Source organism: Morus notabilis, unplaced genomic scaffold (genome assembly GCF_000414095.1).
Source record: "Morus notabilis unplaced genomic scaffold, ASM41409v2 Scaffold61, whole genome shotgun sequence".
In the NCBI taxonomy this organism is placed as follows: Eukaryota; Viridiplantae; Streptophyta; class Magnoliopsida; order Rosales; family Moraceae; genus Morus; species Morus notabilis.
In genome coordinates this window covers 355,431-378,892 of record NW_010362732.1, presented here as the reverse complement: position 1 = coordinate 378,892, position 23,462 = coordinate 355,431, and the positions used below count along the sequence as shown (strand labels likewise).

The 23,462-nt window shown below is 33.2% G+C and overlaps 1 protein-coding gene and 1 long non-coding RNA gene across 2 annotated transcripts; one reads left to right on the top strand and one right to left on the bottom strand.

Annotated features, from left to right (window-relative positions):
- The first annotated feature begins 4,114 nt into the window (after window positions 1-4,114).
- LOC112092434 lies at window positions 4,115-5,136 on the top strand. The gene is made up of 3 exons (XR_002902591.1): window positions 4,115-4,162; window positions 4,703-4,843; window positions 4,955-5,136. It is a non-coding gene; the product is annotated as an uncharacterized LOC112092434 (long non-coding RNA).
- Window positions 5,137-7,307: 2,171 nt separating this feature from the next.
- Window positions 7,308-13,193, bottom strand: LOC21396402 (transcription initiation factor TFIID subunit 5). Its single transcript, XM_024168591.1, has 19 exons — window positions 12,875-13,193; window positions 12,387-12,468; window positions 12,209-12,287; window positions 11,964-12,061; window positions 11,810-11,866; window positions 11,562-11,649; window positions 11,354-11,463; window positions 10,874-10,981; window positions 10,595-10,746; window positions 10,147-10,257; window positions 9,980-10,049; window positions 9,854-9,893; window positions 9,354-9,512; window positions 9,164-9,240; window positions 8,642-8,758; window positions 8,190-8,455; window positions 7,984-8,079; window positions 7,829-7,904; window positions 7,308-7,670 (listed from the first exon to the last, which is right to left on the bottom strand). Exons 1-19 carry the CDS (start codon window positions 13,057-13,059, stop codon window positions 7,623-7,625), a joined length of 2,019 nt encoding a protein of 672 aa, XP_024024359.1. The 5' UTR covers window positions 13,060-13,193; the 3' UTR covers window positions 7,308-7,622.
- Window positions 13,194-23,462: the final 10,269 nt, after the last annotated feature.

Here is a 23,462-nt window from a genome sequence, read left to right as displayed (position 1 = left end):
GTGTGTGTGTGTGTGTGTGTGTGTGTGTGTATCTATGTATATATTAATTATAATTCAAGTACAACAAACAATTAAGGATATATTGTAGGGTTGCTTGTGAGGTGATTCGAAATGGTTTTTACTTCCACATCCCTAATATCGTTATCTTTAAAGAATATAGAAGAAGTCTGATATTTGTACTTTTGTTATAAGTGAAGTACACAAATTTTTCTTGAATTTGTTGTTATTTGATGTGATGTTTTAAGTGTTGATGATGACTTGAGTAGTACACTCTTGTTACTGTTAGTATTTAGTACTAATATTTGGGCGATTCAGAAAATTGGTACTTTTGTTTGAGCTTCTTTTTTGTAGGAACATATATGTTTGACTTTTTAGGAAGTTAGCGAGGGAGAGTTTCTTGGCAAACAGCTTTTTGGATGTCAGCAGCCACATGCACATCTTGACAAGTGATCTATATATATGACGTAGGTATTCTATTTATTTTATGGAATTAATTTAAGAGATATTATCATATGCAACTAAGCTCGCTATTTGTTTTTCCTTAATTATAAGACATCCATTATCTCAACAATTACTTCATTTGCAATCTAATCTAGTTTACATATTATTTAACCACCTATGATCATGTAAATATATTGTTTTGGCTTGTTATGTTGAAGGGGTTTCTTCTATATGGAAAGGATTCCAAGACCGTATAAGAGGCTTTCGAAGTGAAACAACAATTGCTGGAGAAGATAAGTTATGTTCTTGGACGTCAATGTATGATCGGTTTAATTATGTGATATAACTTGCTCCTTGAGAAGTTATCACCAACAATTTAGTTTGGCACTAGTTTGTTGTATAAAATTTAAAACTCTTTGTTTTACTTCGCAGATGGTAACAATCTATGGATTGTTCAGATTTTTTTAACATATAATTTCATGTTAAGAGTTTTAAAGATACACCGTAAACTCTTTTATTTATTTATTTATTTATTTTATTTATTTATTTTTGTTTTTTGGAACTTAAGGATCTGGGACTCGAACTCGACCACTTGTAATGGAGAGTTAGGTGTATAATTACCTTTAGACTATGCCCGAAGCCACATATGCCATAAAATTAATACTCTGGTGATCAATTATTTTGTGTGGAACTTAATTATATTTGGTAAAGATCACAAAGGATTGTGTGGTTTGAGTTATGTTTATTTATTTTCAATATAGTTATTAAGGTGTATGTTGGTGAGCATAAGTGTTTTTATTGAATGAATATAGAATATATTAAATCTTAGATAAATTGCTTAGCAATAAATTCCTACATGATGGATCCAAGAAGTCTTTTTATTTTTTTGTGTGTTTTGAAGTTAAGAAGACTCCTAATTTCAATATCTATCTACAGGATGTACTCGATTATAATTTCTTTTGTTACATAATGGAACGGGCGTTCTTCCTTTTCTTTCTTCTCTTTATTTAGTTGTGTGTGCGTATATCTACATTTTGCTAATCACATAAGTTAGGTGTTGTGCACTTAGATTCATGAATGCGGCATGCAATGAGTATTAGCTGTTGTCTTCAATTTTTCCCATCCAAGGAATTAGTTTTATGAATTCTTAAAGTAACATATTTTTGAAATTGGTTAGATGAACTGCTGGTTGTGAAATTAATTTAAGGAAAAAGAGTTGCATATGATGTTAACTATTCCACATCATATGACATTTAATGTGAATATACAGACAATTGAAGACACAAAATATCATGCTTGTCCAACATGGTAATGTGTTTTATTATGCTTATCTTTCTTTGAAGAGAACATAAGAATGATGCTGAAGATTCATTTTCTGGTTAACTTTTCCTTTTATGGAAATAATGGTGTGGATTTTTTTTTTTTAATTTTATCCTTATGATTGCCCGATTGGTAGTACATGAGTTCAAGGCTTCATTCAGCTCGTATGTAACTAATTTGGACTAGCAAAAGTTTTCAAAAAATGACTTATAAAATTCTTGATTTAGTTGCAGTCCAAGTAATTAGATTTTAGAATTTTATTTGAATGTGGTAGCACGAGGCTTTCTATTGTGGGATGAAACTGGAGGAAGGGCTCAGTTGTAATAGCGGGTATGTTATTTGATTTTGTGATTAATTATTCCAGAACAAAAGCTTTAGGTAAATAATTAAACTAGATATGTAATTTAAGTATGATTTTGTTAGAACTATTGCTGGCTTCAGTTAGTGATTGTGTTATGATGGCAGCTTATTTTAAAGGAAACATGGATCGTCGTCTTGTTCTTGAAATTTAAGCTTCTAAGAGAAATGTTAGATGACATATTGCTTTTGCTTACATTAAGTGCTTGCGAACAAAGAAAGCAGCGACCAAATGATTACTGAAACTGTCTTACTATAGCTAGCTTTTGTACTAAATGAGATTGGATACTACATCAACCAAGCAGATAATAGCATTTTGATTTTCGTACAACAAAATTGATGACATGCACAGAGGATTATAAGATAATTAATCGAAAGTTTACCTTAAAATGTGTCTAAGATTTTGGTTCCAGTTGATTAATTTATAATAGGAGTCGGGAAATAAATGGAGATCTAGTTTAGAATTCTTTGGAGTTCATAGTACTTGGCGTTCATATAAATGTTGAGAGAGGAATATAATAATGTTTTCTGGGAAATTTTTCTTTTCAATTTGTGTTGAGTTGAAAATGGACAGGACATGATTTTACAAGGGTGTTCTAGTACCTAGTATGAGTCTTGGTGAATGTAATTTTATCGCCAAATTTCCTTTTTGTACTTGTTTTTAATTTTGACTTGTGTGCAAATGTAATGTAGATTGCTCTATATTGTAAATCATTGTATGGGGTTGATGGACTTCTAACTACTCTGCCGGTCCTGTAAATCTTAACATGCTATTGTCTTCTTAACCTTCAATTATGCTTTTGTTTATGGACTTTCACGTACTAGAGTTTGATATCGAAATACTGGATTGTTTCACACCAGTGTTTCCAGGAGTACTATGGCTTCATGTCGACAAAGATGAGGAATTTGACTTTAACGTACCTGTTTTCCTAGGTTTTCCGTAACGTGTATACATACAAATACATATACATATATATATATATACATATATATATATATATGTGTGTGTGTGTGTGTATTATCTAATTATGTTCTCATGGTGTTATATAAGGACCAAATGCTTTTATTGATTGATTTATTTATCTATTTGTTTATTTATTTGTTGAGTGAATTGTTTAGACCTCTACAACAGTTTGATATTTGCATTGGCTTATTAGTATTTCAGGACCATGGCTTCAAGTTTGTGCATCTTAGAGAAGACCTTACTATTTTGAATAGTGGATGTGGTATATTAACTCATTCTGCAAGGGAGGGAACAGTTTTCTGGCTCTTTCTAGTCTTCCTTCTACTTGGGGATTGATCTAATGCTAGGTTTAAAATGAGTTAATTAAGTGAAGTAATCCTACTTTCATTTGAAACTAATTAGTTAATAACTTTCGATGTCTCGGCCAAGTGAAAAAGGGTTCATGAGAATTAGGGAATCGTCCTTGGTGGCTTAGAATTAATTAAACAGAATATATGGAATTTAAAATCTCTTGATTTCTGGTACATTTGTAGTAGGAAAATGATATATATCCATGTACTAAGTAATGAATTACTAAACGTTGGAAATAAATAGCTCTTTCACTTCACTGTCTACAGTATATGGGGGTAGTGATTTCATTTCTTGTAGTGAATTTATCTTTTTCTTCTCTGTTCATGAATCAGATTATAGACGTTTGTGAGGAGAAATATTCTAGGGCGCATAAATGACAATATCATGTTGGTTATTATTTATATAAATCTTACTAGTTGATCTGACGAAAAATTTAAGGGTTTAATAAAGAACAAAAATATTGAGAAGTAGACATTCTAGTTAGCTCCAGGTTACTAATATATACATGAAGAACAATGTAGTGTAGAAAAGATGTTGCTTTCTGTGGTCTATGGTTTTTGCTGTAAGTTTTGTTTCTGATCCCATTTTGTGAATAGGGGCTTGTTTAAGTGCCATGGAAGTGTTGCTGCTACCCAAAGAAGATCTCAGCGGCAAAAAGTTTATTCCTCTATCTATTTTTGGCAGAAAATAGCTGTAACCTCTGTTGTCATCTCATCCTACATGTCTCAGGTTCTTACCATGGAATTGTTAAACATCATTCCTAGCAAAAATAATAATAATAATAAATAAATAAATAAAAGATGGTTGTTTTTTCTCCACATTATTAATGTGTACTTCTTGCTACTAGCTTATGAAATTTAAGTATTTAGGAATTGGAATTTATAATATCTTTAAGAACTATAAATTGCAGAATTGATTTGTGACGTGTAATTCTTGGAGCTAGCCTAACGACTCTATTTGTGATGCTTACGAAGTTTAAGTATATAGGAATTGGAATTTAAGTATCTAAGTATTTTGGAAATGGAATTGATAATATCATTTAAGAACTGTAAATCGCAGAATTGGAATTGATAGTATCTAACTTTTCTCCATATAATTAATCTGTACTTCTTGCTACTAGCTTATGAAATTTAAGTATTTAGGAATTGGAATTGATAATATCATTTAGGATTGATTTGTGACATGTTATTTTTTGGAGTTAGCCCAATGACTCTATTTGTGATGCTCCTGCAAATTATTTCTCATATTTGATTTCCTGATTTTTTGTAGTTAGGGTTTCATCAAATGACCAAAATCTCAAAGAAAACAATGCTGATGAATACAGGCCCCTAGCCTAACGAGTCTACACAACTCTTCCTCTCATTTCACTAGGCGATCCTTCTTTTTATGTAATGAAGACGATATATAATAGTTAGTACTCCTCAAAGTCCACTTGAAGTATTGAGACTGGATTTTACTTTATTATTATTTATTTATTTTTATTTTTATTTTTATTTTTTTTTGCTTTTGCTAATCTAAAAGGGAGTTCATAATTGGTGACATCCCACCGCCCGTGGCAGTAGTGTATAGAAGGAATTCCAGGGGTCCACTAATGGAAAAGAATGGACCTGATCCATTTCTACTTGAATGTTGGGAGAAGTTTCATTCACACCACCGCATTGGTCAAGCAAGACATCTGACTAGGGGTACCGAGTACTGAAACCTGGGCGCATCTTGATTGGAGAAAAAGGAAAGACATTTTTATTGCTTGGTGGTAAGACTAATAATTAGTCTATTGATATAACTTTATTAGCTCTCTTGTTACCAACGGAAAATGCAGTTTTAAGAGTAGAAACTATTAGGGAAACTTTTTCGACTTCTTCGTGGATTAATATACTACTTAAAAATGTTTTAAGAGCGAGCCATGACTCATACATAACTAGTACATGAGAAGTACATAGAACTATGGAAAAAAAAAAGAAATGAGAACATAATTATTAGCCTCAAGTTTTTGGTGATGAGAACAACTAATGAGCATATCATGATGGGGCTTTACTTTGAAGAGTATGTCATCTATTTATTTTTCGACAGTTAAATACAGTTGATCTTTCTGAACTGAATTGAATTGAATTCTGGAGACAAAAGGGAAAATTAGGTTGATGTCCCCTTAATATTTGCTGCAGGCAAAAAGTATACACACTTGTTTCGCTGGTTGCAGTAGACTTGGTACTATAATTTTTCAAAGTATCAGGCGTCTTTACTCGATGGAACAAGACGCAAAGAAGAATCAACTTGCGTGAAGTGCTCTATGTAATTGCAACTATTTTTAACTTGTTGCTATGTTTTGGTATTTAGTACCGCTAGATGTTTATTTTCTATATTTCCCACCTAGAAAATAGGTTTAGAATGACCAACGAAAATTAGGTGAAAGTGCCAACTTGGTTTGGTTTTGTTTGTTTTGTTTTGTTTTGTTTTGTTTTTGTTTTTGTTTTTGTTTTTTTTTGGCTCTCTAATTTGGTAATGGCAAGTACACCGGAAGACGTCAATGGAACTCGGTCATCCGTACTGGCAATGTACTCGGAATCAATCCGTGTTGCGTGATTTGGAATGAATTTATGAAGGCTTTATTATCAATTTGTGCTGTCAAATGTACTCGTGTACTTGCCGTTAAATGATGAGATGTGCACGGCTTAACAGATCAAGAGCCAGGGGGGAATATCGAGGGCACGCTCGCCGATGTAATGCACCCTCGAAACTATAACAGTTAAACCAAAATCAATTAAGCATCTTTTTATGTCTTCTTAAATGCTTTTCTTAAAAAAAAAAAAAAAAATCAAATTCAACTCGCATCTTTCTCTCACAAAAGTTAAATTATTTATTTAAGTTTCGTTTAGTTTACTAATTTAAATTTTTAATTTAAATTGATAGTATAAAAATTAAACGTGATTTTTTTTAAAATTTTTTATTGTACTAAAATTTAAATTTTAAACTCGAATTTGTAAAATGAACGGTGTTGGTGTTTTAGTTATAGTGTTTGTATTTACTTTTTCACGCTATAATTGCAATATTTTCACTTTTAATTTATTTAATAACTAAAACTTTTCATTAGAGGCGGTAATATGAGTCACGACACGATAATACGTCTAAAAAATGACACGAATTTCACGGGTTAGGGTTGAGAAAAAAGAGATTCGGGTCAGAATTAGGTCGATTTGAAATTAACATGAAAAATATGGGTCAATTTCGGGTTGGACCCGTCTAACCCGAACACGACACGAAATTCGTAAAAAACTAAAAAATACATATATTTTTCATTACATATTTTTTATTTTATTATGAACTTATGATATCATGATAGTTATACTCAAAATTTTATACTATTATTTGCTTAATTTCAATAGATGTTATTGTATTTTAGTGTGTTATGAATTTTAAGTTATTTTTAATATGTAAAAAAATAAATAAATGTATATAATTTTCGTGTCAATTTCAGGTTCACAGATCAATTTCATGTCACGGGTCATTTTTGTATCGTGTTGTGCCAACCCGTAAAGTGATCGTATCTTGTTCGTGTTGCGTTTTTTAAAGAATTTTGTGTCACGAGTTGTGTTTAAATTAACTATAAATTTAAAAAAAACGATTAAAGTACGGTACGAATACGACACGTGACACGAATTGTCACCCCTACTTTTCATGTCAACTTAACATGTCATTTTTGTACTTTTAATTTTGTCAAATACAATATTGACATTAGCATTTATATATGCAATAATTGTCGTGGGAAAAAGTCAATCGTCAGTCGTCACATTACTTATTTGTTTTGATAAATAAATAAATACATCAAAGGACAAGAGTCCAAAATTGATATCCTACAAATTTCTTGCGATATAGCCCTAGATGCCGTGAGGATAGAGGAAATTGGGGCATAGTTTGATTTATAATTATCTATTTTCATTATCATAAAAAAAAAAAATTCCTACACCGCCAAAAGGCATCTATGATGCTTCCAACTAAAAATATTGTTAAGGTTGATGCAATTAACAATAAAAAGCGTATAAAAATGACAAAATTTTACACAGCGATCTGCAGCCAGCCCGCCATCTCTCTCTCTCTCTCTCTCTCTCTCTCTCTCTCTCTCTCTCTCTCTCTCTCTCTATTTCTCTCTCTCTCTCTCTTCAAGTATTTTGGTGATTGGTGATGTCAGAAAGAACTATTTCGATAGAACCCCAGCTGCAAATAAAAGATTCCTCCGAGAAAACTGCAGCATAAAATTCAAATTTTGTGAGAAAAAATATTAGTAGATTTTTTTAAATTTAAATTTAAATTTTTTAAGAAAAAAAACACTGTTTGAACTAACACCAGGGTCATTTGAATCCTCAAACCAATCATGCACTAAGCTCTTTTGAAGGTACTTACTCGCAAACTATAGACGGGAGTGGACTTCGTCGGTAGAGTTTTTAATGACCTGAGTCTACTTGTATTTCCGCTTTTGCTGATCAAGGTATACATCCTCAGTGAGTCTTTATTAAGCAGAAAATTTTCCAGAAAATTAACTTTATGAAATAACTTACTTGTCTTCCGTCCTTGACACTTTCGTACTTGAAGTTACATCCCATAATTTTACGGTGCAATCAGCAGACCCAGAAGCAAGAAGCGAGCCTTCACAACTGCCATTTAAATAAATAAATAAAAATCATACAAACAACTTGATGTATTATTTATTATTCTATATTACATTGCAAGATATGGTTATTGAGGGTACGGAAACATCATCAACCTGAAAGCAAGCGTCCAGACCGATGAGGTGTGTCCCATCAAAGGTGTAACACATCGGCCGCTCAAAAGATCCCACATCATGATTGCACCATCTTCATCACCAGAAGCCATGTAGCGACCGTCTGGCGACATCGCCAAAGACAGAATCATACTCCTGTGACCAATGAATATTCTTACACACTCCCCGCTCTGGACATCCCACAATCGAACTGTTTTGTCGCTAGAACCAGTGGCAATGTAGTTGCAGTTGGCATGCCATTGGAGACACTGTTACGATGAAAGCAGAATTGAAACATAGATAACATAGATACTAATTGAGATGCTGTATTTTGAGATGTCTCATACAGCACAGGAAGAAAATAATAATAAAGACTTCAATTTGCAATCCTATTTAACATATGGAAATCTAAAGAAATATACTTTCCAAGACATAATAAAGAAAGACTGACTAACATCAACATCGGATAAATGCCCTGCTAATATTCGTAAAGGCTGGATTCTGTCCATAGACCAAATTCGTGCTGTACGGTCATGTGATGCACTGGCAAAATAGTGTCCAACAGGACTATACTGCACCAAGAAATCATAACAATGAATGTGAAAATGTTAGAAGACATGGAAACCATAATAAATCAAGCCTGAAAGACGCCTAAGTAACATATGTGAAAGGGATAGAGCAGAAAGCTATAGTAACGAGCATCTCAAATCCCCTGCACTCGGACATTAAGAATTGAAGTTCCAAAGATGCTTTAACACCAACAAAAAGATGAATCAACAATGGAGATATAATACAAACTACTCATGAACATAGCGCCTCATGAGACGAAATGAACATATTTGGACAATGAGATAACTACAACCCTTAAAGTTGTCAAGAGCAAGTATCTAATGCAAAAAGAGGATGAAATCTACAGCATCGACTGTAAGACTAGGCAGATATAAACAACCTTCAGTTCAGACGACTAAGAGGCATACCTGAACATCCCATACAGGGTAATTATGACCCTTATAGCAAACAAGATTTGCATTTAATTTAGTGCTCCATAACCGAACTGCAAGCAAGCAATTTAATTCTTTCATAAAGCAGTTAATGAAAATTATAGAAAGAACAAGACGTAGGGTTGGGCAGAGAGAGAGTGTGTTGAAAAAAATAGATACAACATACTTGTTGAATCGGCTGAAGAGGAAAGAATAAAATCGCCTAAAGGACTAAAAGTAGCTGAATAAACCGGTCCTGAATGACCCTGAAACAGCGTATAGGATCTTTTTCCTCCAGATGTACCAAATTCATTTGGGGTTGTCTCACTGTCACCCTGCAGACCAGCTGAGGCCACAACTATTTTACATTAAATCAGGCTTTGACAAGAATATCTACCACAAGGAAACCCACACACTACAAAGGGATATTATCATGCATAACTAGCTTTGGCCCCCACGACACTCAACTATTCAATATCACACTAATAGTTTGCAATTCTGTTCAGAGAAATGGAAGAAACTGCTTTTCCATGTTTTTGAAGCATAAATGTATGCCTACATATCCCTTGACTAAATTCCAAAAGAAAGATACTTTTTTTCCCTACCTGTTATAGCAGACATACAACCAATCAAAAAATGAAACAACACATTTCCCAGAAGCACACAGGAAGAAAATGTAGGACTTACAGTCAACAGATTGTTGCCCCAGCTTTGCCATATCCCAAACCTATGCAGAAAATTGTTCCAGGATTAGAAAATATTAAGAATAATAAGACACGCAGAAACGGGAAAATCGTGAAAGTATTTAAAAACCTTCAATGATGAATCAGAAAATCCAGCAGCAACCAAAGATCCGTCACTGGATATAGATGAACAGTTTAATCTAGAAAAAGAAAAAGATTGCAATAAGCAATAGAGGGGGGAAAACATAAAACCTCGATTCAAAAGAATAGTATTGGAAAGAAATTTGAAAACGTTACCCATTGTGTGTGTTGACAAATGTATACAGACTAACGGATGGAAGGGCAACAATGCTCAGCTGTACCCGATTTCTCAAGTCTTCGAGTATAGACTGTTCAACCTCTGCTGAACTGAAGCAAAATAAATAAATAAAAGATTAATTTATCTTGTCTAAGACCTCTTAGTCTAGTGGCACTGGGGGGTTTGGGTGGGGGTTGCGGGTTCAATCCCGTATTGTATCAAAAAAAAAAAAGATTAATTTATCTTTTACATAGAAACTTAATCTGAATCCCTCCACAAGGCCTTACAAGATTTTTTTTTTTTTTTAAAAAAAAAAAACACTATATAGTTCTACTTATCTTGGCTTGTTTACATTTTTACTTTCTTGGCACCATCAGACCGAAGTTAAAATATTACCAAAGAGCCATTTAATATGCAACACAATTCAAGAGAGATTTCAGAAAATACACTGTAGGCAAAGCAAGCTCTGGTTTGACTCTCGGTGCCATAACTACAGTGGTTGTCTCAGAACGTGTGGGTTTCCCAGCTGCACCAGCAGCCTTATCTTTTTTTAACTTTTTAATTGAAGAACCCTGCTTTCCTCCTTCCACTGGTTTTTTCTGAAACACAACACTTAATGATAAGCATCCAGATGACTAAAGAATACGAGTGGATGTCAGATCGATTTGGGACAAGAATTATATTACACATGTGTGAATAGTTAGAGCAGTTGAAGAACATATGCACCTTATTGTCATCCCAGTCCGGCTCTTTATTTTCACCTTCTGCCTTTTCAGAATCTGAAGTCAAACCTCCAGTCTTTTCCAGGCGTTCTTCCAAGGAATCCTCGAGCAACTATGGAAATGTTGGCAACAACCAGAAATTTTCTCAACGCTAACAAACATGTACCAAAAAATCGAAAAGCAAAAGCACAAGATAGATGCTGAAATTCAAGGGATTTAAAGGGAGGAAAGGTAAAGCAAGTCGCACAAAAAAATTTACTAATTATAGACAGAGAAACTGGAGAAATTTTCCATTTCCAAATACCAGTATGCATCACTGTATGCATTGCAATAACATGGTCTAAAATACAATGTGTCCAATTTCCAGAACAATGAGATTCAATATACAGCAAAGGATTCAAATTTCAAACCAAGAAATGGAGGGGAAAAAAAAACTCACACAAACACATTATTTAGACACGTGATAGTAGCTTTGTTAACTCACCCCCCAATGTATTTCCTTCTCATTGACCTGATTGATTGCGTCCTGGCTGCTTCCAGTCAGTGTCACAACCTCGGTATCATCTGAAATTGAGCTGGGCTGTCCGGGATAAACTGCAAACAAGTATTCATGCGTAGATATCACATAAGTGGCGAGAAAAAGTATATTAGGATAATTATATAATCAGTAAGCAAGAGTCAGAAAAATATACCTCGAAAGTTGATATGTTCATTGATAATCCCAAGTATAGTAGTGGATTGGGTCTTATGTAGAAACTGTAGCAGAAGCTCATACGAGTACTGACAAGACGAAAAATAATAAGTTTTTTGGTAGTTTGCATTCTCATGCATCTACCTAATCCAACTGTTATAACAACCATGAGACAATCAACATTCTACTCCATGATACGTGTAAAATACTTGCACCGGCGTATATACAAAAAAGAACCAAAATTTGTACCTGACACATCTTTATGTTGACTTTGCTCTGTCTAAGAGAATGAGCGAATTCCATCTCCTGTAAAAAGAACAGCAAAGGTTTTATCCTCCAGGCTTCACAATTTTGAAGAATGGAAACGAGAATGCAATAATCAAGTATTTGAACAGTAATTGACCTCCAGATGAGATGGAGAGAGAACTCCTTCCAGTTTCTGGAGGTCTCGTAAGTGCATTATTTCATGGTCTTCACGAAAGCTATTGAAGAAGGATCGAGCTGGACATGCCAATTCATAAACATGAAACTGTGAAATCAGTCAACAAAAAAAATGCAACAATAGAAAACTATAATAACAAGTTTTTCTTACCCAAAAATAAAAAATAAAACCTATCCCTCAACAAGGGCGTGAAGATCAAACCATACCTTCTTGAAGGTGACCATTTGCAACTAGATCCATGAAATAATGGATAAAAACTGGATATAGCACACGAAGCAACTCATTCTGCAACCAAAAAATATTTTTTTTTATTAAGGCTACATAAACGTAAATTCTGTTGGAAAAAAAAAAAAAATTTGAAATAGGACACAAAAAATTAGTTACCCTATACAAATCCAGAGAACTATAAGTCCATGACCTCAACTTGCTATAACCATCCTGATATCGTGTAGGACCGTTCTCCGATCTGGGAAACAAAACAAAAACAAAAAAAAGGGCATTGTTTTAAATTGACGAATCAAAGACATAATAATGTATACGTATTTGTAGTGACCTTATTTTGTTCTAAATTATGAGATTTCACAATATTAAACTGAAATTCAATATTTTAGTGCTAATTGAGACTATTAAACCTACTTCTAAGTACTGGTAAGAAAAAACCCTATTTCCGACCTAAACTCAACAAAATTCCCAAAAATCATTCCTTTTTCAAGCCAATTTCAGTGAAATCAACTTATATACACTCCAATGCTTCCCAAAATCAATAAAAACATTGTTTAAATTCAAAGTTACACAAATACATGCAGAATCATAGTGACGAAAAAACAGAAAGAGTAGACAAAGAAGCAACAAAATGAAGATGAAAAAGTTACTCGGCGAAGGAGAGAATCTGTTTGGCGATATCGGGGTCGAATTGGGAATTGGAGGAGATTTGGGACGACGAGGAGTTGGTGGTCTTGCTATGTTGAAGCTCCTCTTGGAATGCGTGCTCGGTTTGCTTGAATCCTTTCTTCTTCAAGTAAGCCGATACGAATTTCAGTATATTCTCTTCGTCCATTGCTCAAATCCAGTCTCTATCTTCCTGTAATCTTAAAATCTGTAGAGTGTAGAGAGAGAAATCCCCTTCTTCTTCTTCCTCTGCTTCTTCTTCGCCTCGCGCTCTTCTCTACTCTTCGAACATGGAGAATTTCACGTAATTGGGCTCCCACATAACAGAGAACGCCCAAATCCTTATCTTTGGTTTTCCCCTCTCCTCGGCAAATTGGGCTCAAGCCCAGAAAAATCCACGGGACTTTAGGACTGAGGCGCAAGGTTACGAGTTAGGAATTCGTACATTTTTTCTACATTTTTTATTCTTTTTTTTTTTTTTATTTTTTTAGGGGTTTTTTTTTTTTTTTTTTTTTTTTTTTTTTTTTTTTTTTGGTTGTTAGAAGTAAACTCTCTTGGAGGGCTGAAGGAGAGGAGTAGTGTTTTTGGGGAATTGGTGTTCGAATAAGTCACTTAATTTAAATATAAAATGAATAATTAGACTTTGTGACATCTAGTCTAATTTGTATCTTTTTAAAATGTATTCTTTTTATAACTCAGATTATAATTTAAAATTTTTAATGTGAGAAAAAAAATATTATAATAAAAATATTTGAGTTGTGAAAAGAATAAGACTTTCGATATTCATATGTGTTTTTTCGATATTATAATAAATTTTTTTATGAATGTAATGTGACTTAGAGAAGATGTTGATACGTGCAAATCAATTATAGCAAGACCTCCAACAAATTTGCAGGGTTGATTAGGCTCAAGGAAAATCGAATAGAGAGAAACCTTTAGGACCTTCTTTGTTGGCAAATCGCAGTAAAATGATCTGCAAAATTCAACAGAAATTTGAAGAGGAACAAGCTGAAATCAAACAAGGGTGGAAGGAGTAATTAGATAGTTAATAGAAAAAAAGGACCGGTCACTTTGTCCGTTTGTTTCACTTATTTAAGTTAAAAACTCACGTTAAAACATGAATTTATGTAAAAGAAAATACTGTAGCAAAATAAAAAATTTAAATTTAAATTTTTATGAGAAAAAACATTACAACAAAAATTTAAGTTGTGATTCGAACTAAGAAAACGAACATGGCCAAATGAAAGAGGAAGGTAGACTTAGTTTAACAGTGAATTATAGTAAAAAACAGTTTAAGATCACATGTGAGACGAACACGTGTCAGCTCCAAATATGAACTTTAAATCCTATTAGGGCTCTTTTGGCGGGGACCTATCGACGTGGAGGCTGCGTCCTTCATGGCTTCTTTTGATTGGTATAAGTTGTATGAGCGTCGGTCGTGACCCGTGATACGTCGGGCGATAGTGGCTTGACAAGTTGCAAAATGTGTTTTTGATGTCGAAAGTGACCAGAGTGACAATGTTGGCCAAGGCTAGATAAGGCTAAACCCGGATGATTTCGAGGATAGCGGTATCCGAGGGAGACACTAGTTATTATTCTGGCTCCTTGGCGATAAAGAGTTTCCAATGAAAACCTCTAGGTGAGCAGTCGATGTACGAAAGGACCGTAACCAGTTTATGGAGGAAGCTCTTAAATGTGTAATAAAAATATATTCATGTATTTGTGGGGATTAGCCATGGAATTGCGTCAGACATAGTACGTCGGTCAAAAAGAGTGAACTTTTAGGTATTTTAAGCCATAGTCGGGTATTCTCAAGGGTTTTTCTAAAAGCTTAGCCATTTCTAATGCGGAAGGCGCCTAGAAACTTGTTCTAGAGGAACTCTACTAGAAATTATGAAGATTGAAGCTCTTTGGTGAGTATTCTGGTAAACCAAAGATACCGAGAGATATTTGACCAGCTAAAGGAAGAGTTTTTGAGCTTGTTGTGGTGTGATGATGTTGGGTTTTGACGTGTGTTTAGAGTGGGGAAGAACTCCCGGACTTATTTGTCCTCGAGGAGCTTAGCTGGAAGGCATAGATTGTTGAAGAGGGTATCCTCTTCTAGCCATTTTGTTTTTTCCAGGTTTTTGCATGTGTTATTGGCTGGATTGGAGATGGTTTTGAGGAAGAAATGAGGAGGTATTTATAGGCAAAGGTTGGGGCCCAAGAAGAGGAGGGCGGAAATCTTCCCTCAAAAAGTTTGAACTTTGGCTGAAGTGGCTGTCCAAAGCTACGTCCAGCGGACGTTTTTTGGTGGTTTAATTTAATGGAGTTTTTCTTAGTTGCAGAGGTAGCCTTGCCTAGAGGGTGATTGTTTGTGTTTAGAGCAACCAATCAAAGGTTTTTGTTGATTTGAAATGTGGTTCTTCTTTAAGTAGGTTGGAAGAAAGTACCATGCCTCAGAAGAGAGAGGGTTTCTCCCCTTTAGTGTAATATGTTCCGTGCCTTGGGAGTTGCGCACGCTAACCATCAGAACGTGTGGGAGAGAAAAGAGAGAAGAAAGAAAAAGCATAGGGGAGAAAATGCCACTTTGTCATTTAGCCTATGTACTGTGTAGTGACTTTTGGTAATTAAAATTAGACTTTGGGTAAATTGTATTGGATTTTATCTAATGTTTTTCATAACTCATGTTATCCTAATTCTTTATAGACACGAGACCTCTTAAGTAAACCGATGGTCTAATTAAACCGGATAAAATAAGTCTATTTATGTTCCTTAGTTACCAAACTACGGCTTACATAGAGGTCCTTGAAGCATGATTTAGGTCTATGACCATATCTTGAGTTGTGTGGTGGGATTTAGACAGAATCCGTACTATGCGAAATTTTAGGTTCAAAATATAGTGAAAGTAGTATGCATAAATATCGTTTCTATGTATTTCATGAATAATAGATATATTATCTAGTAATAGAAGTATATCCTGAAAAAATGATGTATTTGTAAGCTCCTGGAGTTTCTCTGGTAGCTAAACTTATCGGCAGTGTCAGTCTATAATCATTAAATCATGTCAAAATTACAATATGCAGAATAAACAATTTGTAATATAGATTTAACAACTAAAAATATAAAATTATTGATAGTTCATTTTTCTGATCCTATCAGAAAAATTCCCTTTAATTAATATATTAGTGCTCGAATTCTAAAACCGTTTATGAATTTTCTAATAATTAATGCATTTATAATATTTAAACTCGTCTACATATCTACACATCTATAATTGTCCTTTCATATTTGTTTTTTTTTCTTTATTTTTAAAACAACTTAACTAGCAACAAGTAGGGCCATATATATAACCAATTTTTCAAGTCCCGATGCAAAAGAAATTAAAGTTACAAATCTAATTTGTGTCTGTATATATATAAACAGTGTATGTATTATAGTATCTCGCAAATAAATATATATTAATGTAATTGATTCTCTAATTTAACCATTGTTCTTTTCATCTTAAAATTCCTGAGCATTAGCTAATGTATACCTTGTTCAATTTTTGATATGTTGGAAAAACCTTTTCTAAGTTCGTCCGCGAGAAACATTTACAAGTTAGCTAGTAGCTAGCATACAACATATTGATTTGTGTGTGTGTAGCAAATTAAGAGATGTTGGTCAATTTATGACATTAGTTCTTCATTTTGATTGCCAAATAACTACTATTTGTTTGACAAATCCTTAAAAAATAATAATAATAATAATAATAATTTTGTGATGTTAATCGAAACATTTCGCGGGTTCTTAAATTCAATTAATTATGTTGCTTAAAAAGAAGTGTTTGGTGCTCATAATTATTCAAAATGACATGATTCTGATTGTGGCCTGCGTCTGCCATGATATATGGGACCAGAAAATGATTCATTGCATGATTTCAAAAGTTCCAAAACTGAATAATTAAAATATTTAATCTGAAGACCCAGAGTTCTCTGAAATATATTAGACAAAGTTCTGTTTAATAATTTTAGAAAAAAAAAGTGCTTGTATATATCTTGATCAATGAATAAGTCAATAAACAATGCAGTCAGTCAAAAAATGACCCATATTAATAAAAGTTAGGGACTAAAATGAAGAACTGCTTGCAAGTGAAGAAACATATGTGTTGTTTATTGGCCTCTTTACAACGCATATATTTTTTCACTAGCAAGTTTTTCATTTGGGTCTCCTAACTTTTATAGTTTAATATGTTTTGGGCATGTTTAGTTTATTGATTCGAGTTTTTAATTTAAATTGATATGTGATTTTATATGAGAGATTTTTAAATTTGACTGTTTTTGTGAGTTTTTTATTGTAACAAAACTCAAATTCTAAACTCGAATCAGTAAAATGAACGGGACTTTTGTCTTTTGGGCCTAGAAGGTGGCAAAAGTTTCATTCCCGTTTCGTTTTTTTTTTTTCAAACTTTTTCTTGCTTTTGTTCTTTGTGCCCTCAGTTATTTTTTTATTTACATATTTGTCTTCTATTGATATTTCTTTTCATTTTCCATATTTTTCACATATATTTTTGAATGTACTTTGTTGGATTATTTTTCTCTGCTCTAATTTTTCATTCAATGTATTTTACAATATGTCATTGCTCAAATAGTTTTCTCACAATTCTCTATATATTTTAGGTTACATGTGTTTAGTTAATTTTTTTTTTGTTTTTACTCCACTAAAATATATATATTTTCGAATACACCCTTAAGCAAACATTTGTCTCCTCCTGTATAACTAAATTGGTTTGCTATTTTATTTTTTTTAAAAGATGTATTGGTTTGCTATTTTATTTTTTTTTAAAAGATGTGTTATACTTAAAAGACCATTATTGTAATAATTATACTAAAATATGCACTTATATAAACACCTTTTTCTTTTCCATGTATGACACTTACACCTTAATTAGTTCTTATTTGATTTGTCCTGCTCAAAACATTTCTTTTTGCATCTTCATTTTTTATGAATATATAACGTTGGACAAAAACATATTAATTGAAACACACATATTGATACATCTATTTTTTTTTTTTTTTAAATCTAACGTTTTATATGCACTTTATCAAAAACTATACATCTATTTAATTATTTTTTAATCTCTTCTACTATTGCGTGTTTGAAAATCAAAGTGAATTTATTTAATAGACTACACAAGTGGCTCACACAAGACAGAGCACAACCCCAAAACTGGTTAAAATAAAAAATGTTAAATTTACGACTGTTGGGGTCCGATAAATTTGGAGGGTATGACATGTACAAGATATACACGTGTAAGTACCGGATTCGGTAGTGTCGATGCTGACACAGACGAAACACATTGTGTTCACAGAGGAACTTTGTACGGTCAGACCACCAATGAAAAAGAGGGGATCGGTTAGGCCCAAAGTAAGCCGAAGAAATCAGATTCTAGGACCCACTCTGCTGCTAAGTTGCTAAGGCACTCTTGACTATGTGTATAGGAAGATGTTGAACTCAGTCATAGAGATCGCATGGACGAAGTATGGTGGGAGGAGTAACCAAACGGTTGATGGAGATTTGACTCGGAGAGTGCGGATAAGGCTGTTTTAGAGGAGGAATGCTCCGAGGACAAGCACGGGTTGCCTCCGGAGTGACTGTTTAACTTGTAAAGTGTGGATAAGGATGTTTCAGAGGAGGAATGCTCTGAGGACAAGCACTGGTTGCCTCCGGAGCGGCTGTCTGACTCGTAAAGTGCGAATAAGACTGTTTCATATGAGTGCTTGGAGAACAAACACAGGTTACCTCCGTAATGTGTATCAACATATGAAGTTTATAGTTTTTAAGAAGTGTGCTACGAGACGGCGGAGTCCAGCCATGGAGGCGGATTTTCACACCTCCGAAAAAACCTCAGAAACTTTAAATGTAGCATGTAAACGAGTTTGGAAGGATCAAACAAAATGTTTTGAGACTTTTTGAGTGAAATTTATATGAAGAACTTCAAACCTGAAGAGCACAAGTTTGAAGATCACCATAAATTTGATGAACTTTTAAGAGTGTGTGTAAAGGTCTCTCAGAGGTGTAATGTTTGTATCTCTTGAAATGAAGAAGCTAAGAGGTATTTATAGCAGAAGGTTTGGGAGTCTTAGGGGGTTGCTCCGCAGTCATACAGTTACGCTTTGCCAGAGGCATGTACGAACCATTTCCTTCCGGAGCACCTGCATCAGGTGACTTTCCTCTTTGACAAACAAATTGGACAAAAATGGTTGTATTTGGAGGCCAAATCCAGAATTCTTGCTGACACTGGAGCTTCCCAAGATCTGAAGATTATGGAGTGTTTGTCTAAATCTAGTGCTCCGTGAACGTGTCTATTCTCGAATGTTTGAACACACGTCATACCAGCTTCAGAGCGCCGCCTTCCGATTTTAGCTAAACAACCGTCATGAAGTACCTGACACATTCAATCTCCATGGAGCACGGGAAGAACCTTTAGACACAAGGGAATCTCTTAGAGCATAGGAGGCATCTTCAGTCGTGGAGGAGTCTTTTGGAGCATGGTAAGTATCTCCGTCGAGACATCTGTAGTGATGCCTCCGTGGCAGCGTCCACAGTGACGCCTTCGGAGCAACAATTGTCATGGAGACGAATCCTTGCCAGCTTCGGAATAAGCTACTCCGGAGCAGGAGAACTTTTCATCTGGCGTTAGAGGGGAAGGTTCCACAACTTAAATTCTGGACTTTCAAGTCTCCAAAGGCTGAGTAAAGGGTTTTTAAGACTACTGAAAGGCAAACAAAGGATTTTAGGGTTGGATTCTTCATCACACATTCATTCCTTAGCCTAGTTATTTTAAAACCCCCCAAGCAGGACTTAAAATCGAATTAGACCAAGAAACAAATGGGCCCGTTCAATTACCGATGACCCACTAAACTACGGCCCCCGTAAGTTCCCCGAGCATAGTTTGAGTCCACGAATCTAGCCTAATCTTGTCAAATGACGGAATCATTGGGCTTGACCCCTTATATGGGCCTGATACAAAAATGGCCATCAACAACTACATTTGCTACAAATTTGATGATGTAACAAAGACCTACATGATATCGACCATAACATTTTAATCTTTTTTCTATTCTATTTGTCTCTCAGTTCTTAAGATTTTTTATTTTATTTTATTAGTCTCTTAGTTGTTAAGTTTTTAATTTTATTTTAGTTTCATAGTATTTTTCTTAAGGTATTTCAACCTCATAATTGGAGACATTTTTTCCGTTAAAAAAATTCGGAGGCATCTATTTCTGGTAAAGGGCAAAAAATATATATATAATTAAGATATATTTGCAGACTCTTTAACAGTAGCCACTTTAACAACTTAATAAGAAATTTATAAAAAAAAAAAAAAAAAAAAAAAAAACATATATAATAAGCGAATTCAAGATAAGATTAAACACAAAAATATGGCAGAACCTTAAAAACAAATAAATACGCCTAACAGTACGCGTGTGTATGAATATTCAAACACTACTTAGCTAGCTACCTACCTTTGCTTAGGCATAAAATTCGTCGATATTCCTTGTGAATACATAAATATATATATTTTAGTTTATCAAAAAAAAAAAAAAAAAAAAGCTTCCATGTTTAGTCGGATTTCAAAACGATTGTGACCTTTTTTTTCCCCGGCTATTAAAACGATTCTGGCAAACATACATTTTGACTTTGATTTCGTTAATCGTAGAAGTCAACTTTTTCTTGGTTTATAATTGAGTTTTGAATCTTCTGTTACGTCTTTTATGCTTTATTTTCTATGGATGTTTTGCTAAGATTTAAAAGAGAAATATTAGCATCATTTTTTGATAATCAAATTTTTTGTTATTTTTTACGTTTAACAATGTATTAGTATCATTTTTTTTATCACCATATTGCCTTACTGTGATTTCTTTATGCTGCATCGAAATTAATTATAATATTGTCCGGAAAAATACAGTTAACAATTTGCAAGAGCCTCTCTTTAATTTACTCTTAGTTTAGTCGGCAACCAAATTGAATTTATTGATAAACTAAGAAAATATCTTCACCAGAATCAAGCACTAAAAGCCAAATTATAAACGTGTTAACCTTAAAAATGTCAAATAATTAATCCACAATCTCTTTGAATTTCATTAAGAGAAAAAACCACAAATACCACTCAAGATGGTAAAAGATATTATTTATATCACTTCACTCAAAGTTGTCATTCAATTAATAAAAGAAATTAAAAGACTACGATAATATTTAATTATTTATAATGACATAAATAATAAGTCTGCATAAAATCACAACAAATCATTTACTTTTCTCTTTCATATTCATCAAACATTAAACAACCAAAATATAAAAAGATTACAGCCTAAAAATTGTGATGAATACATAACACTTACATTCTCCCCTAGAAAAAGGAATTACATCCCCAACATTCTCTTTTTAATCCACACCCTATAAGTGATTGCTATAATGATTAAAATGTGAAAGACGGTGGAAAATAGGTTTCGAAGATCCGCGACTTTGATGATAAAGGTAAGGAGCGCGTATCTACAGCCTTTTTATCTTTCTTTTTTTTCGTGAAAATATTCAAGTGATCCTTGACCTTCATTGGTTTGATTTTTTCTTTAGAAATACAACCGAACATATACCAAAACCTCAAATTATTCATCCACACCATTATCATATTTCATTTAAACATTTTTTTAAGTATTTTTTTTTTGCCATTTCATTAAACAATTTAAAAGATAGACTATAACTAAAAAATAACTAACGGAACAATATATAATGTTATGGTTCTAAATTTTATCATAAGTAAGTTTTATATTCATATAATTGTATTCTTTTAGATTTATTTATTTGTAATTGTCAACAATTGTAAAAATCATGGGATATTTAAGATGTTAGGTATTATCCTTCTATTGAACAAGATACTATTTCCTTGAGTTTTTATGTATTCTAATTTCTATCTAAAAGCATGTCTAATGAACCTATCAATGGTCCAATGGAAGTTGTCTTCTTATTTTTATTAGTTAGCGATCTGTCACGATAACATAATTCCATTAACAACACTCAACCAAAACATTAGAGAAAAACATACAACTAAATCCACATCCTAACCCCTAAGAGATGATTGACTCAATCACGGCACAAAAATAACAATCCTCAGAGAAAACAAAAGGATACAAAATAACAATAGCTAAATCACACTAACCCTAAGCCAAATACTAAACGTAAATATTCTAAAAAAATTAAATTTTAAACCGTAACTGTAACGACCCGATCTAGCAAGGCATTACTATTTGATTTTCATATCATAAACATGAAACATATATGTACTTAAAAGAATGTATTAAGAGAAATTTTACGATACAGTTTTCTTTTTTTTAAAAGCATTAAAGTTAAAGTACATAGTTAAAAGTTTGAACATACAAAATAAAAATTGAAAATACTTTTCAAAATGAAACATCTTATGTCGTGATAATCTCTTATTGTTAGACCCTTTAATTGATAGTTCCTATCTTGAAACTAAACTCTTTTGATGAAGGATTCATCTCTTTTTTTGTTAACTTGATCCGTTCTAACAAATGAGAGATTCTCATTGAGCTTCAAAAAAAACTTGTTTCAAAATTTGAGGGAAACATAAAATTATATAAGCATTTTAAATAGACCATTTTTTTTTTTTATAAAGTCTTATAAACATTTACTATGGATATATCTTGTTTAAAATGTTATTTTCAAGAAAAACTCTTTAAAATAGAAATAAAGGAAATTAAAACTTGTAATTTCATAATTGGGCTTTTTAGACCAATTTCCGGACTTACTTAATTCCTTAGATAATTACCGGATACTTAAATTAGATAGGTTCATGCATGTTTCATTGTATCTTTAGTTGCTTAGTAAATCCACTTAAATATTACAATCCCAAAATAATAAACATAATCTCAAAATAAACTTTCAAAAGTAGTTTGTGCAGAAACATTGAACAGCTCGACCCATCACCCTTGTACCACATGTGCCATCGTGTCGGACCGTCCATCCATGTCCTACTCTTGGATTAATGGTCGTTTATCACGATCTACAATACAAGCCAATATAGTGAGCTAACGCTCAACAAGTACAAGCTAATAACTCACATAAAATAACATAAGTAGTTTCATACATAGATGTTTTATTAAACATGTAAATCTTGTCTTGAAAACCATCAATGGGTCATGCGTACGTACCTTGCGTGCAACCAATTGGCGACTGGGGGGAGCGACCCTAACCAAGTTAGCCCATGACATCATAACGTCTCGGTACATAATATGAACATGGAGAGACCTTGGTCTCGATGCGATGCTTAAAAACATCTTTTTTTTTATGCCTTGTATTAAAATCATGACAAAAAAGCATGTCACATCAAATGAACTTAAAAGTTAAGTGACATAATTGAATAACATAGATAGCCATAAACAAGTACATAACATCATCAAAAATTTTCATAGTATATTAATACACATCATTATAGAAATACTTTATGCTTGTGTTGTAGGTGAGTACTTGTAATTAACTTTTTTGAAGAAACCTACTGTTGTACAAAATAAGGATTGGGATCATCAATTCTAC